Source organism: Talpa europaea (genome assembly GCF_964194135.1).
Source record: "Talpa europaea genome assembly, chromosome: 11".
NCBI lineage: Eukaryota > Metazoa > Chordata > Mammalia > Eulipotyphla > Talpidae > Talpa > Talpa europaea.
Window position 1 is genome coordinate 19,091,915 of NC_140078.1, and position 16,905 is coordinate 19,108,819.

General features: G+C 53.4%; 1 protein-coding gene across 1 annotated transcript in view; it reads left to right on the plus strand.

Moving 5' to 3' along the window:
* The window catches only part of EFCAB8 (EF-hand calcium binding domain 8), a gene marked incomplete at both ends in the record, with an annotated part of 44,521 nt that overhangs the window by 14,446 nt on the left and 13,170 nt on the right, over positions 1 to 16,905 (plus strand). The window contains 12 exons of the mRNA XM_084246657.1: positions 229 to 334; positions 1,675 to 1,759; positions 2,293 to 2,417; positions 3,923 to 4,002; positions 7,539 to 7,672; positions 11,307 to 11,374; positions 11,674 to 11,822; positions 13,177 to 13,467; positions 13,569 to 13,640; positions 14,568 to 14,681; positions 15,701 to 15,928; positions 16,626 to 16,696. Coding sequence (XP_084102783.1) covers positions 229 to 334; positions 1,675 to 1,759; positions 2,293 to 2,417; positions 3,923 to 4,002; positions 7,539 to 7,672; positions 11,307 to 11,374; positions 11,674 to 11,822; positions 13,177 to 13,467; positions 13,569 to 13,640; positions 14,568 to 14,681; positions 15,701 to 15,928; positions 16,626 to 16,696 — 1,523 coding nt within the window. The remainder of the gene's footprint in view (positions 1 to 228; positions 335 to 1,674; positions 1,760 to 2,292; positions 2,418 to 3,922; positions 4,003 to 7,538; positions 7,673 to 11,306; positions 11,375 to 11,673; positions 11,823 to 13,176; positions 13,468 to 13,568; positions 13,641 to 14,567; positions 14,682 to 15,700; positions 15,929 to 16,625; positions 16,697 to 16,905) is intronic.

A 16,905-nucleotide genomic window follows, 5' to 3' on the forward strand; every position in this document is an offset into this window, starting at 1 on the left:
AGTTTGGGTGTTCTTTAGTCCATTTTACATATGCAGTGATTGGGACTCAGGAAGTTAGGGAGTTTATACAAGGCCCCATCATCAGTGGCTTTGATGGTGCTGGGATCCATACCAGGTCTATGTTTGGCTCCAGGGTCTTGGGTGGCAGGAGAAGGCTAATGGGGGCCCTGCGCTCCCGATGTGCTCTCCTGGGCCAGATACCCAGTCCAGGTCTCCTCTGTTCCTTCTCTTAACCAGATCCAGCGGTTTCACAGTCAGCCAATGTGGGTTATGGACATGGTGTGTCTCCACAACATGAACCTGGTTGCTGTTGCATCTACAGACCAGAAGATAGGTGAGTCACTGGCAGCAGCTCAGGCCTGTGCTCAGCCATTGGAAGCTAGGCATTTGCACTTGCGGAGATATGGCACCGTGCCAACTCTGAGTGTAGATTAGAGCTCTCTGGGAGTGTTGCCTGGTGATAGATAGTGAAGCTGCTCATTGTCACTGGAGACCACTTAAAATAGCGCCAAGATGGGGCACACAGGTCATTGTGGGTTCTCACCCATGCCCTGACAATTGCAAGACTGTTCAGGCTCAGGGTACAACAATGGGGCTTATTGAGCAAACAGGAGGTTGGAAAAAAGGAAAGAGTTTCTAAGGCTACAAGTGGCCAGCTGCCTAGCCCCGATACTGTTCACAGTGTCCAGTAGTCTTAGACAAAACCACTTGTGCAAAATGGTGCTATCCCATCAACGAGGTCCTGGAGCTGCTTATATCCTCTTCAGGGTCCCCACCCAACAAGCCTGATTGGATTGTTTTTCAATCCTAGCTTTGATTGGTGCCAGTTAAACACCAATCAGCTCATTCCATTTTCAATCCACATAATAGCTCACGGATTTGAATGACAACTGGGGAGCTCAAACTTGATTGGTCTATTGAGCTCAAACCTGATTGGTCCATTCACAATCCCAGTACCAGACACAGAAGGGAAAACTCTGGTGCCCGTCCAGACCTAACCGGCACTTAGAGCAGGGCAGGCTTGTGGGCTGATGGGCTCTGGGGAGCCACGGCCAGAGCTGGCCTCTGTGGGACCAAAGACACACTGCACTGAGCACCCCTCAATGGGGCTGTGTATAACAATGCAGGGAGTCCTGCAGCAGTGCTGGGGCATGGGTCCTAGTGGCCAAGGGCAGGCTGCTATTGGAAGCTCATGTTTGCCTGGCATGCTGCAGGCCTCTCTCCTTGAAGCTTCAGGGAGTCACAGTACCCAGTTATCCTAGTGGGGCCCAGTGCTGCTCCCAGCAGCCCCAAAACAGGGACTGTGAGACTTGGGGATTGCTTCTATTTCAGGAGCCCCAGGGCCGGCTTGCTCTGGAGTAGTGGCCACTGCTGCTACAGCCTCTGCCCATTGTTGGGGTGGCCTGGGACTGCCCGCAGACAGTGGATGCTGGGGTTGGTTGTCAGAGGAGTTCCAGTGGGGCTGCTTGCACTGGGAATGGCAGGTGGGGAAATGCCTGCCTCCATCAGAGCAGCTGCTGCTGCTGTTGAACAGGCTGGCTGAGCAGGGGCCAGAGGAGAGGCTGGCTTTGGCTTGGCACCAACAAAGGCACATGCCCCACTGCTCAGGCACAAGCTGTGGGAATCCTGTTTAATTCTGAGGCCTGGGACACATCTCTTCTGTCTCTTCCCTAGAGTTCTTTGACATTAGTAAGCACAGATGTGACCGGGTCTTCACCTTCGTGGACCTGGACAGCTGTGTGCTGGTCATGGACTACTGGTGAGTCCTGTGGGAGACTGGCATCTTGGTAGCAGCTACATGACTTGGTGGGGTTGGGACCCCCCAAAAGCCTCTCTGGAAATAGCCCTGTAAAGAGTCTCCCTCCTGGCTGCTTCTCTCGGGTCCACCTTTCACAATCATTCAGACTTTGGAGTCATCAGGGCCCCCTTCCACGTCCTCTCCTTGCAAGTCAGCAAGGATACCCTGGCAGAGGCTGGTCTCACTGGGGCGCCCACTGGGAATGCCTCAGTCCATTAGTAGGGGTCACTTGACAAAGAGCAGCTGGAGGAACAGGGGTTCTTTTATTTTGGGTTAAAAACAGTACTGGTTTCTTTTGGACCTGGTTCACCTGTGGCCTGAATCTGGGTGGTGGGGTCCATGCTTGGCAGATGTTGAGGGTAAGGGCAGAAAGTTGTGAGGCATCTGTTCCCACACCCAGGGTGGAGGAAGGTGCAGAGTCCAGGAAGGGTGGAGGACTGCGACGGATGAGCCCAGCTGGCTCCACAGCCCTGTGTGTGTCTCCATCTCCCCAGGTCTGACTATCGCAGAGGTGTGTTCTGCTACGGGGACACCAAAGGCAACGTCATCATCTTCATCTCTGACAGTGTGAACAACGGGCTGTTCAACCCCCACTTCTTCCCCAGGGCCTCCAAATGGGGTAGCTAAGACTCTGGGGAGGGGGTGGAGACTGCCCTGCCCCAAGAGACCTTTCATGCTCCCCGCCTCCCTGCCTGGAAGCCTCGAGAAGCCTGGCTCCCTCAGCTCAGGCAGCCGAGCTCTGCATGCTCAGCTCCAGGGGTCTGCGGGAGAGAAGGTCAACCCAGGGGGGAGGCTGTGCAGCTGAGGGCTGTGGGGGGTGCTTCAGGACCCTCCTCATCTTGGGAGATGTACCCATGCCAGCTGTGTGACCACGGGTGATCACTCGCCCCCTCTCAGCCTGGGGGGAGAGTGCTAATTTGCACCTGCTTATGAGGAGGGCTTGTTCTCTTTGGCTGAGAGCCACCCCTGGGTGGTGGGAGGAGGAGGTAGGGAAGTTGCCTGAAGGTGGGCTCTGCGGGTCTGGAGGAAAGCTCGACTCCGCAGCCTGTGAATAAATGCAGGGATTTCTGTTGAGCTCTCTGTGCCTAGTGCTTTGGGTAATTGCCTCCTACGGTCCCCCACCCGCGGCCAGGAGCAAGCTGCTGTTGTCATGGTCCACTTTGTGAGGCACTTATAGGTGCCTGGCAACTTCCTCTCTCACCCTGCCCTGGCTCGCCCGGCCTAGTGGGACAGAAGGTGGGCAAACTGCCCCGTGCACAGCCTGCCCGGATCTAGTGACCTTGAGTAACAATCCCCCTTGGGGCTTTCTTTTCAAGCATCCGCCTGCCCTGCAAGATGGTCTTGGTAACTCTGTAGCGGCAAAAGGGTTGATATAAGCCCTCAGACCCTCTCTCTCTTTTCTCTCTTTTACCTGGGAGTTTCCTCGGACCTGAGTCCCCACTCTCAGTCCTTCTGACCTACCTGCTTAAACCCTGCTCTGGAGGTTGGCCCATGCCTGGCCCCTGGTCCGCAGGTTCTGCTATCTGTGTCCCCGCCCCTCAGCTCGTGCCTGACTGTGCTTCTCTGGGGAACTCAGCTGCTCCGGAGGGTGGTTTCTGTGCTGGGGCACTCCCAGTCCGCTGTGCTTAGTGCAGGTGCTCCAGGCTTGCTTGGTTTCTGATGCAAGCCTGCAGCCTCTTCTTGAAACTGTTTGCTGGACGAGGGGGCATGGGTGTGAATGAAGCATGGCAAAGTCCCCCATGGTTACTTTCAGAATGAAGAGCGCCGAGGGCCTCAGCTCATTCTCCACCCCTGGTCAGTGGAAATTCCTCGTGGAGCATCAACTTATTTAGATTGCAGCTGCTGGGGAGAGTGAGGGGCCCCAAACTCTGGTTTGAGCTTTGCCGAGGGCTGGCAGGGATTCCCTGGGCAGTGGTGCTCATCTGCCGGGCCTGTGGTCTGGGCGTTGAGTCCATCCCTCTGAACTCACCAGGACGCAGCGAGGCTCGACAAGCGTGTACTGATAGATGGGCATCACTCAGCTACATAGTCGTTGAGAACTAATTTAAGTTGCCCTCTGAAGTTTGACCTGTCTGGCAAAAGGGAAGAGCTGGGGACCCAGGCCTTGGTTTTCTCCCCAATCAGGTCACAGTCAGTGGTTCACAGTTTCCGTGCAGAAGCTCCTGAGTGAGATGTCCCCCTTGTTTAGAAGTTACCGACTGAAGGTAAGCCATCTGTCCTTAGCCTGTTAGCATGGCCACGCTCTTGACACGTCACCACTCGAAAATAAAGCACAGAGTGGATTTGCCCCTGGAGACAGCCTTAGACCTCGGGGCTTGGTCTGCGGGAACTGAGTTGAGGCAGCTCAGTTCTGCTCCCTTCTGCCAGCACAATCCTTATCTGGATCCCAAGCGCGGCTTGCGTCTCTCTCTGTCTGTATCCTCAGCCCCCACCTAGCACGTACCACCAGTCCCCTGGATGACTGCCGTGGCTTTGGGCTGTCTTCCTACTTTCTTTCTCCTCGCAGTGCTTTTTCTATCCAGCAGCTAGAGGAATTATGATCTAGAGATACAATCATCTCCCTCCTTTGCTCAAAACTCCCCTGTAACTTATCATGTCTGAACAAAATTTCTCCCCATCTCAGGACCTGAGATGACCTGTCCCCTTACTTGTTCCCGCTCTTGCTTTCTCCTTGTTTACTCTGCGGCAGGCAACCTTCTCTGAACACACCAGCCCTTTCCTACCTCAGGACCTTGGCACATACTCTTCCTTCAGGCTGCTGTGCTCCACCCCCTGTGCATCCTCCAGGTTCCTAGTCAATGACTCTAGAATAGCCTTTCTGCCTGCCCTGCCTTTCTGCCTTCACCCTGCAGTGCTTAGAGGAATCTGACACCAACTAGGTGTTTTTTCCTATCAATTCTCGGACATCAGCTGGGTGTCCTACAGTCAAACTCAGTTCTGACACTCCCTACCCAGAGCTAGAGATAGCGTCAGATTCCACAGGTTAGGGGCTCAGCCCCACAGGACTGCCCCTCTTCAGATGCCAGTCCCAAGTCCGGGTTGTTACCTCTGCTTCTGAACAACTGGTTATAAATCAGAGGTTCTCATGACCCGCCTCCTCATGTTTGATTAATCTGCTCAAGCAGCTCACAGAACTCGGAGAAACATTTTACTTACTAGATCACTGTCTTCTTATAAAAGAATTCACGAACAGCCAGCTGGGAGAGATGCCAGGGTGGAGTATGGGGTGATTAATGTTCCAGTTTCCTTGCTTCTAATTGGTCTGTTCAGGTTTTCTCTTTCTTCCTGATTCAATCTCAGAAGTTTGTATATTTCTAAGAATTTGTCCATTTCTTCTAGTTTATCCATGTATTGGTGCAAAGATGGTCACAGTGGTCTCCTACGACCCTCTGTATTTCAAAGATATTTCTTGGGATCTCTCCTCTTTTGTTTCTGATTCTGTTTGTTACAGGCCAGGATGAGGGGCACCCCAAGACCCCCAAACCTGCCCACTCTAAATAGGTTCTGCCATCTGCTGCATTAAGACAAAACATACTCTAGTGCTTAAGACCTTTAATGGAAAGGAACTTTAATGCAATTAGGGTTCAACATAGAGAAAGGAAAGAGTATAGTTTACAAATCAAGCACCCGAAGTTACCCATGCTCTTGTGGGTAAATGCCCAGCCAAACAGGGTTGGCCCAATGCAGAGCCACTGAGGCCTGAAAGCCTGCCACAAGTCTATGGCACCTTCTGGTGGGGACCTAGGAACAGAAATGGCCAGACAATTCTGGAAGGAAAAGAGCAAAATCAAAATTAAGATAAACTCCGCCATTGTTAACCTGCCCATGGGTCTCTCACCCACGTCTCTTTCAACTAGTCCAAGGCCAAGAAGCAACGTGGTTTTTTCACATGTCTCTCTGTTCCCTGGGCCTCCTCCAGGTCTCCTCCTTGCTCTCCATCCTCTCTTCCTTCCTCCTCCAGTCTCCTCTCCAGCTTTTTCTCTTCCCTGTCAGCGCCACCCCTTCCTGGGTGGGGCAGAGAACCTGGAACCTCCCCTTTTCCTGGGGACCACCCTGTTACATATTTAATGGAAGTTTCTCCCCAGTCTAGCTAGAAGCTTGTTTATTCTGTTTTCAAAGAATCAGTTTTCCATTTCATTGATCTTTGTACTGTCTTCTTGATTTCTGTTTCATTTATTTCTGCTCTAATTTTTTTTTTTTTTTTTAGATTTTATTTATTTATTTATTTATTTATTTTTTGATAGCGGCATGCTTTTTATTTATTTGTTTGCTGGTTTGTTTGTTTGTTTTGTTTATACATGCACTGGGTACAGTCAGAAGCGCGGGAGGGTGAGAGAATTCACCAGAGCCAGAGCGGGGAGCAGAGCAGGCAGAAGGACCGAAGTACACTGCTGAGGGGAGCAGCGGGCGGCAGGAGAGGTCTGCACACCATGTGGGACCCTCCTCCGGTGGCCGGGGAGCAGCCGGGGATCGAACCGGCGCCGCAGAGGCCGCGGGCAGCTTCGCAACCCAGCGCTCAACCGCTGCGCCACCGGGGAGGCCCTTCTGCTCTAATTTTTGTCATGTCTTTCCTTCTACTGGATTTTAGTTTTGCTTGTTCTTGCTCTACTTCCCTAAGGTGTAAGATTAGATTATTTATTTTAGATCTTTGTTTTTTTGAGGTGGACCTGCATTGCTGCATCTCAAAGTTTCTGGTAACTCATGCTTCATTTTTGTTTGGATCCAGGTTTTTAAAATTTTTCCTTTGATTCCTCATTAGCCAAGAGTCATTTAGTAGTATGTTGTTCATTTGCACATATTAGCAGTTTCTCCTGCTTACTTTCTGAGGTTGATTTCTAGTTAGATAGTACTGTTTTTTAATGTCTGTAGCAGTACCTTAGAGGGCTGTACTAACTTTAGTTTTCCCACAGGTGGTGCTGTGGTTTGTTTGATTTGATTTTAGTTTTTTGGCCTTTGCTGAATTCTGTAAGTAATGAGGTCAGTTTTGCAGTTGCTGAGTCAGCCTGGTGGGAGAAGCTTGGTGGGTCCAGCTGTTGGTGTCTTGAGCCTGGGGGTGGGGACTTGCCTCATGTTTGTGACAGCTGAGTTCTCGCCTCTCTGGGGCTTGGGGTCAGAGACTCAGCAGAAGCCCGCTGATCAAGTGTTAGTTGTTACTTTTGGTAGCAAAGCCAGGAATCTCCTCTGTCACTGTCATGCCCACTTTCTGTTCCACCTTTTGGATAAGACCAGGTGCCCTGCACTGAGGAGACCCAGGGCTTCACCCTGGCAGTGCTTCCACCACTGCTGCCTCCACAGCAGGCTAGTTCGTGGCTACTTTGAGAGCCATAGCCAGTGTGATCAGGCGCGGCTGCCTGGCTTATGGCAGCAGCCTGGCTTACGCCAGCTGCAGCAGATATTAGCCTTGTGCACCACACATCCTGCGAGCATAAATGGTCTGGTACATGTGGGCGGCAGCGCTGGGGCCAGGAAGCACAGGCTCGTCGGGGTGGGGCTCCTGTGGATAACAGGGACTGTGGATTAGGCAGACTCGAATCCATCCTTTCTCCTGCCTTCGTGGGGGCGGGATTACAGACCCCTGGATGAGGACTACAGGGCCATGTCACTCTGCAGAGCTGTGATTACTGGAAGGATGTTGAACACGGGGACCTCTGGGCCTCTTTAGTTCCCTCTCTGTCCTGGGGACGAGCCTTGGAAGACTATCTTTGGGTCGGGTCTCCCACCACTGCTGACCTCTCCCCAGGCCTTGCATTCCAGCTGGTGTGAACAGGTCAAGTTCATTCCCCAGCTGAATCTGGTGGCCTCCTGTTCAGCCATCGAGAAGTCCTCTCTGGTGCTGACAATACTGCCCTCCAGAGACTGCGTAGAAGACCTCAAGTAAGGAGCACATTTTTCCAGGCTGAGGTGGCTGGACTGGGAGAGGGTGGGTGGTGATGGTGCTTTGGGGGGGGGGGGGGGGAATCTGGCTTCTTTGGGCACTCCCTGCCTGGCATGTGCCTGCCTCGGGGACAGTGGCATCTCCTGTGGGTTGTGCAGTGTCCTGTGGGCTGCCAGTGAGGCTTAGTGGTTACAATAGGGGTTCTGTTTTTTTGTTTTTTTTTTTTGAGTTGAGACTTGACATATAGCATTACGTTAGTTTCAGGTGTGCAACATTGTGATCCTATACATGTAACTGTTATGAAATGATCACCACAATAAGCCTAGTTAACATCCATCCCCTCCATAGTGATCAATATTGTTTTGATGATGAGAACTTTTTATAGAGTTTGGTTTGAATCATTCTGGCATTGCCACCAGCTGCAAAACTATGACAGGCCCCTTCTATCTACCAATTTATATGCAAAACTGCATAGAAGGTGGTACATAGTGCAAATAGGTGGTCAGAAAGCTGTCCTCTGAATGAAGGAGTGAATGTGACTCCCCTCTGTGCTCTCCTCTGTAAAAGGGGTGTGTGTGTGTGACGCCCTTACTGCCCTTGCCTCTGCCTCTGGAATTGAGCAGGTGCTGTGCAAGGCGGTTTTCCTCCTGCCTTCCTCCCTGCAGCCTTTGCATCCAGGACACTTAGCTCCTGAGCAGGCTGTGCAATGAGCAGCAGACCCAGGCAAGTGGTCTGGGGGAGCAGCAGGGCCAGAAGGAGATGGGAGGCTGGTGTCAGGGAGCAGCTGGTGAGGTACGGGGTGGAGGGGAGTGAGGACCATTTAGGCCCTGTCTCTGCCTGCCACTCCTGGTTCTGGTCGTTTTCCAGAAGGAAATTCAATCCTGGGGGAGTCGGGCTAATTTAGTCTAGCTGATTTAGTCTCTGAGACTTGAGAAGGAGAAGTGGCCGTGTTAGAGGTGGGGTTGAATCCCAGCTTCATTAGAAGTCCAGTATGTTATTTTAAAAATTGGGCTGAAATACACCTTGGATAAAATTTGCCATCTTAACCATTTTTAAGTGTGCAGCTCAGTGGTTCTAAGTGCATTCACACAGCTGTGCAGCCTTCACTACCATCCACCCCCTTAACTCTTTTCATCTTGTGAAACAAACTCTGTTATCTATCAAACAATAATGCTCCATTCTCCCTACCCACCCCCCCAGCCTCTGGCAACCTTATTCTTTCTGTGTCTATGACCTTGACTACTCTAGAGTTTAGGGTTCCTGGACCGGAGTGAGTGTGGATGCTTCTCCACACCAACAAGTGATTCTTGGACACACCAGCAAGGTCCAGTAATTCAATTTAATTCAGCTCAATTCTGACTCTGTCTGCCCAGAGACAGCCTCAGATTCAAGAGATAAAGGACTCAGTTTCCCAAGACCATCCTTCACGTCAGATGCCAGTCACGAGTCAGGCTGCTCTCTGTGCTTCTGACCAACTGGTTGTAGATTGGATGTTCCCAGGACCCAGGTCAGGTTTGATTCCTTTGCTAAAGTAGCTCACAGAAATCAGGAAGCACCGTTGCTCACTGGATCACTGGCCTATTATAAAGGATATATAATTCAGAAACAGTTATGGAAAAGGTGCATAAGACAAAGTCTGGGGAAAAGGCATACCATTCTCCTCAACTCTCCATATGTTTACCAACCCAGAAGCTCTCTGAACCCCTCCTTTTTGAGTTTTTATGGAGGCTTCATTACAGACTTAGTGGATTAATTCTTTGGCCATTGGAAATTGAAGTTACCTCTAGCCCCACTCCGCTTCCTGAAGGCCCCAGCATCCATTCCATGTTGTTCTCCCTGGCAGCCCCGTCTTCAGGGGTTTTCCAAAAGTCACCTTCACTAACACAGCAAGAGACTCTCTTCACTAACACAAGAGACCCTCTTAATACTGCATACCAAGGAAATTCCTAAATTTTGGGAGCTGTGAGCTCGGAACTGTGCATGAAAACTAAATGTATATGAGAAGTACATTTTGGTTATCTGGATGACCAAATACATTTTTAAAAAAAAATTTATTTATTTATACAAGCACTGGGTACAGTGTGGGAGGGTGAGAGAATTCACCAGAGCCAGAGCAGGGAGCAGAACAGGCAGAAGGACCGAAGTACACTGCTGAGGGGAGCAGCAGGTGCGGCAGGACCATGTGGGACCCTCGCTGGTTGGCCATGTGGGACCCTCGCTGGTGGCCGGGGATCGAACCGGAGCTGCAGAGGTTGTGGGCAGCTTCGCAACCTAGCGCTCAACCGCTGCACCACCGGGGAGGCCCAACCAAATACATTCTTAAAAAAAAATTATTTTTGTTTATTTATGCATACAAGAACAGGGGTACAGGCCAGAGGTGCAGGGTGGGGGGTGGTGGTGAGAGGATTCACCAGAGACAGAGTGGGGAGCAGAATCTGCAGATTGACTGAAGTACACTGCTGAGGGGAGCGGGCGAGACAGGAGAGGTCGGCTGTGCTATGTGGGTTGCTCCCTGGCCAGCCGGGGATTGAACTGGTGCTGCAGTGGCTGCGGATAGCTTCATAGGTTGCGTCTTAACCACTTGCACCACCAGGGAGGCCCTTGAGATATATTTTGACCTATATATTTCCAACCTATATATATATAGGTTGGAGAATATATTTATACACTGGTGCACCGGCCCCCTCCACTCTCGCACCTCTTCCTTCCTGTCTGACTGTAGTACACATACTGGTCGGCAGGTGGCACCATTGACCGCTTGCTTGGCACCATTTTCTGGTGCTGACCTCTGCAGGTGGGATCTGGAATTGCAACCCAACTCTGCCTTGGCCTCCAAGACACCGTGGGCCTGAGGGTCTGCATCTGACAACCAGCCTGAGTTTAGTTCTTCAGGTGGTTGGAGCCAGCAATGAATCGGCTGGCCGGAGGACCCAGGAGCGGAGGTGGGGTGGAGGGGAACTGCGCTTCTTGCTTCCCCTCTCTTCTTTCGCTTCAACACCTAGTTGAAGCCATGGGCATCTCCCGCCTGAACTGCTTGCCATGACCCTTGTGAGCCCCTCAGACCTTCCATTCCCTTCTCTGGCCAGCAGCCATTGCTTTCAGTTATCACCTACAAAAATCACCGGCAGGACTTGCCGTCATTTGTAAATACACATCTCCCTGCCTGTTCCTTTGTTGTGCCTGCTGCGTTCCTCTGGAACGGAAGCTCTGTGAGGACAGGGCTATCTCATCTATGCCTCTGTAATCCTGGAAGACTTTGGAGCCAGTGAATATTTCTTGGATGAATGAATCAACCTGAAATAATTTCAAGTAATGGTTTTTATAATCATTCTTCAAGATTTTTCTGTACAAACTGTCCTTTCAAAACTCAGCTCAGGGCCTCCCTGGTGGCACAGGGGTTAAAGTCTCAGTGCTGTGAAGCTATCACCAGCCACAGGGGTATGAGTTTGATCCCAGGCCAGGGAGCTACCTACATGGCGCAGCAGACCTCTCCTGTCTCACCCGCTGCTCCCCTCAGCAGTGTATTTCAGTGGATCCACCGGCAGGTCTGCCTCCAGCTCCTCCAAGTAGGCTTCAGAGGCACCCCTGAAGTCAGTGCTCCCCGCCCACAGCTTCACCCATTTGCTGTTGTAGGTTTTCAGTGATCAATTTAAGAAAAGGGATTCTTTGCTTTGATTACTGTGCAGACAAGAACTTCCTGGGTAAGTTATCTTCAAGTCATGCAGAAGCTACTGGTCTGTCAGAACTGGGGTGAAGGCTCCCGGGGGCATGGGGGTCATCAGAGGCGAGAAGGCCCTGCTGTGTCTGACCACCCTGTTCATAGGCACAGGGGTGGCTTGATGACACGGCGCCACCTAGCCTGTTGGTGTGGGTGGGCAGGAGGGGCAGAGGGATGGATTGTAGTGACGCCCCCTCCTCTGCCAAACCTAGCTGGGGTCTGAGGTCCTTGGAGGTCAGGGTGTAGCCCCGGGGGGCTGATAAAACCACGTTTTGACTGCAGTGACTGGTGGCTATGACCCCCTCATCCGTCTCTGGAGTCCCTTCTCGAAAAAGCCGGTGTGGATGTTGAAGGGGCATCAGACGTCAGTGATGCACATTCTCATAAGCAGCGACAAGAACAGCGTGCTCTTCAGCATCTCTAAGGACAAGGTGCTGCCCTTGGGAAGCTTGGCCCTTAAGCCCCCCAGCTCTTCCTGTTCCAGGAAAGACGGCGGCCTCAGGGCTGGTGATCGAGCTGGGCCAGCCAGGAGGCTGACGGTAGTGGGAGTCTGAGACCCAGGAGAAGGGTGTGGGCTCTTTACCTGTGGCCCCACACCTGACTGGGGCCTACAGGGAGGTGTGCCAGGTGGGAGCACTGTGAGGGCGCCTGGGGGTCTGACGGCCCGGTGTGAGCAGTCCACAGAGCCAGGTTCCCATGTTGCCCAGTCTGGCTTTGTACTTCATGGTCCTGGGCACAGCCCTTCTCTTTCCCGAGCCTCAGTCTCCTCATCCATAGAAATGGCTGTTGGTAGTTTAAAGGAGAACTGGCAATAAAAGAGCATTGCCATGCCTGGCACTTAGTAGGGGAGCCATTCTCCTCCCTTCAGACTGAACTCACTTCTTGATTTTCTAGTGAGATATTCTTGGTCGTCTGGGTTGTCAGGGCCTGACTGGACCTTCCTTAAAGGCCCAGGATTCCCGCTGTTCAAAGTCCCTGTCACTTAGCTTCTCTACAGCCTTTGCCTCAGGTTCCACCCCAGCTCAGGTGTTCCGACCAGTGTGGAGGTGCAGGCCAACGGCTCCAGATGCCCTCCCTCAGGGAACAAGGCAGTGTCTTCTGGGACTCAGTAGATCGAGAGCTGTCGGGGCCCGTGGGTCACCCAGGCCACCCTCCCCAACGCACCTTCACACTTAGGTTGTGTAGAGTTCTCCTAGCAGCCCTGGGAGCTGGGCATCAGCACCTTTGCCAAAGGATGCCAAGCTGGAGCAGGGGGACAGGTTTGCTGGAGCCCTCACGGTCAGCACTGGGCACAGCCAGAAGGTGGACCGGTGTCCGGTCCACTCCAGTCCATGTCTCTGGGCAAAGAGGGTCCTGGGAGACTCCCTCCCACAGGGGGTCCCTAGGAACAGCTCCCCCCGGGATGAACATGAGGGGGCCACTCGGGACAGGTGGGTCTTCTCAGCAACTGTGTTGGTCCACTCTGTGTTGTGCGTGGCTTTGCTTGGGGGGAGTTGGAGCAGGAGCTGGTGAGGGTCTGCAGGGGCACTAGCTGCCTTGCTGGGGGTTCGTATTCAGCTGTTGAGCATCAGCTGCCTAGGCAGGATAGCGGCCTGGGGGAAGCTTGGGGTGCAGCGTGCCTCGGTTCCTTCCTCTGAGCAGAGCAGCATCTCTGTCGAGGGATGGTGATACGTGGTCTCAGGGCAATGGGCTTGCTCGGTGCGCCCCAGGAGCATCCAGGCCTCAGGTGCAGCCTGACCCCACAGACCCCTCTCAGCCTCCTGCATTCTGTTTCCTGTCCCCCAGAACATCCGAGTGTGGGACCTGCAGGAGTACACGTGCCTGCAGTCCCTCAGCGGGAAGTTCTTTGCCCTGGGAAGCTTCCCTATCACCAGCACCTACTTCCACAGGGCTGACCAAACCCTCATCTGCAGCACCTTCTCGGTGAGTCTGGCCAGGGGGAGGCAGGGTCTCCAGTCCCATGGGACACCCAAGGGTGGTCACATCCTGTCCCTCCCAAGACTGCTCTTCCATGAAGACAGAGCTGCTGGATTCTGTAACCTGGCCCGAGAGTCTTCTGCCTCTTGGGATTTCCTGGTAGGCTTTCTAGGCCCTGGCTTGGCACCTTCTGTGCCTTGGCTCTCTCGGTTCTTTTCTCCACCCTTATACCCTTCAGGCTCTCCTCTTGGGCCTACCAGGATGCCCGGGCTGGGGCAGGAGTGCCCCCTCCAGGAGGGCCCACTCCCAGCAGCCCCTCTGAAGGAGAGAAGGTGGAGAGACTGACGTAAAGACTCGCATGAGTTCTGACTTGGCTGGTGCCCGGGTGTGGTCTGTCTGGGCCATGGAGGACAGGACTGACTGGGAGAAGCACGGGCAGCTGGCTGACCAGGCTGGCAATGGGACCCATGACAAGATGGGAGCTGCAAGGATCACTGGCAGCTGGCCGATGGGGTGATTCTGTTTAGAAAGGGAGGCGAGGTTGCCTTTGTGGCTGGAGGAAGGGGGAGCGTTGCTGAGATCCCGCATGCTCAGTTGAGCAGGCCACCCGGCCAAGCCATGTATATGCTCCCTTTGTTCTCCCCCAGACGGCAGTTTCGTGAGGAGAGAGGTCCTGGGTTCCTTCTTCTCTGCTGAGTGTCCGGCTGGCTGCCAGCACTTGTTGAACAGAATGGATTTTTGAAGTTCATGTTAGATTGTCAAGCAATATCACCCCCTGCTCTTTGTCAGGAGCAGAGAATTAGACAGTGCTCTCTCCCTTAAGAAACCTACAGGGTAGAAGGAGAGCAGCTAACTCCAGTAGAAAATGCTATGTGTTGTGATAGAGATATATGTGAGATGCTTCAGAGATACAGAGGCAGGGTCGTCAGTCCAGCCCAGGGCAGGGGGTAGTCAGGGAATGCTTCTTGAAGGAGGAGGCATTGAATTGAGGCTTCAGACTTCTCAGAAGTTATACGAGGGACCTTGGATTTAGACCTTGGAGGTTGAGCAACACTAGGCCTTAGGCCCCTGATCTCAGGGTGTGGGGTCTCTGGACTTAGGCGTAGGGGAGAGAAGTGCCAGCAGCAGGCATAATGAAGAACTGAGGGGCCTTGCTGGGCTCAGGCCTACAGGATGTCTCAATTTATTGCCAGTTTCCCCCTGGGGCCAGTCATGCAGAGGCCTTCTGACTGTCCAGCTATTTGTCTCCTCAACTGCAGATTGGAATCCTAACGGGGTACTTGGATCACCAGAGGCCCATGAAGGTGGGGGAGAAGGCCAAGGTGGTCGGCAGGTACCTGTGCACCTTCCTCTACAGCAAGATCTTTAAGCAGGTGAGTGTGTTGGAATTTGACTCCAAGCCACAGGTGTGCTGGACGACAGGGCCAGGACTTACACCTCCCCACAGCCTGGTCCATGTCCAGTGGGTGATCCATGGGAAGGACCCATAGCTTCAGTGGTGGTGAGGGAGCATGGCCTGGGGTGAGAAGCAGCCCTGCAGAGGGCTTGGCCACAGGTGAGGTGAAAACGCCACCACTTGGGCTGCAGGTCACCTGGCTCCCCCGACCTGCCAGCCCCTGACCCGCTCTGGCCCAGGAGCCTTTCACATAGAGTGTGAGATGAAACATGGGGTGTGGGCTGCTCTCTGTGAGCCCCAGGCTGGGTGCTGTTCCTGGGCACTACTTTGCAGGGAGGCCTTGGTTTGACTGTTCACTGTGGGAGGGAGGCAGCTTGCTGTCCTGAGCAGCGATCTTGGGGGCAAATGGTCTCTGAGGTGTGGAGACACCTCCTTGGGGCCCCTCCTTTGCACTTGTGGTACAGTGGGTGGCCTCTGTGGGCTGCCTTCTAGCCCTGGCTCCTGGCACCATGTCCCGATACCTCAGGCTTTTTGGAGGGCTGGTCTGGAATCCCTCACTCATTGCTGTTACATTTTAATGGTTGTGATGGCAGCAAAATGTGGCACCGGTGGGGTGTCCGTGCTTCACGCTCAACATTTCCCTACTTAGGGGCCAGCTAGTGTGTGTCCTGTTTCTATCCCCCCATGATTAATGATGCTTCAATAAAAGTCTTTTTTTGAATTAGAGAATTTTTTTCTCTAGATACATTCTAATAAATGCTGTTTCTGAATTAAAGGGAATTTCCCCAAATTTCTTTTAGAAGTTTCCTTCTAAAAGAGCTGCGGCCATTTGCTGCAGAGCAGAGGAAGGCCTGTTTGCCAGAGGGGCTTACCCGGCAGCGGCCGCCCCCCAGGCCTGTCTGCTCAGCGCATGGAGTGGGAGCTGGGCTGGCCCCGGCCTGCCCAGAAGGGGGGGGTGCGCTCCTCCCCAGGACCCCAGCACCCCTTTCCTCACAGGTGGTGATTGGCTGCCTGAATGGCCTGGTGACAGTGTGGGAGCTCGTGACAGGCCAGAGGATGATGGAGTTCTCTGTGACGAGTGACCAGTCCATGGAGCTGACCGCCATGACCCTGGATGAGTCGGAGCGATGTCTGCTCACTGGCTTCCGCGACGGCGCCCTCAAGATGTGGAACTACAGCCTTGGCGAGTGCCTGCTGACCTTCCCCAACCCGGAGGGGCTGGAGGTGCGTCTGGCCCATCAGCTGGGGCTGGGGGGGGGGTGCCTGGAGGAGGAAAGCAGTTTTCTCCCCTCCCTGAAAGTCTGTGTCAGACCCCCTGGCTTCAGGCTGCCTGAGCCTGGGTGTCCTGCCAGGAAGGGGAGACAGTGACAGCGCCTGTCCCCGGCGACTGTCCACAGCGTAGCTACCTCGCTCCTTTAGTTCCCTCCTACTTCTTAGCCTGCACACGGGAGCTTTGCGTTGCATTTCTAGCAGTGGGGGCAGCTATTTGGGGAGTGTCAGGGCAGGTTATAGGGACAGTCTCTGGGTAGGGCACAGCACACAGCCAGCAGCTGCACTTCGGCGCCAGGCCTGCTACTAACCCCTGTGCACGGCCCTTTTAACCAGCTCGGGGGAGCACCGGGCCCAGAAGCCGGGCTGGGAGTACTGGTCCAGATCCCATCACACCGTTAATTTGACCTCAGCCGAATCACTTACTTGTTTGTCTTCCAGTTATCTTCTTGTAAAACAGACTCAGCTGCTTACCCTGATTTTCCTCTTCCGAGCCCATTGGATGAGGTAGCGGGCACGAGAGCACTCCAGGCGCCGCTCATGGTGGTACAGAGTCCTGGCTTCTGGCTTGGCAGGAGCAGCAAGACTCTCGGGGCCTGGGGCCGTATTCTCTGCGCTGCCTTAGAGTTCTGTTCCCTCTCACTTTCAACAGATTAGCGCGATTATCCATATGAACAAAGTGTTCTACGTGACCGGGTGGAGTAAGAGAATCACTTGTTTCATGTGAGTGGCTGGATGCCCTGGGTGGGTGAGGCAGCTACCTCTCCTCCCCAATCTTCAGATGGGTCCCTCCATTCCTAGCTTTGCTGCTGGCTGCAGCACCAAGCAGGAAATAGTAATGGTCAGTGTCCATCAGCATCTGTCCATCCATCCATTCATCACCCCTGCTGCCAGTATGCTCCATGCTCTGTGTGAGGCACTGGAGATGGGTA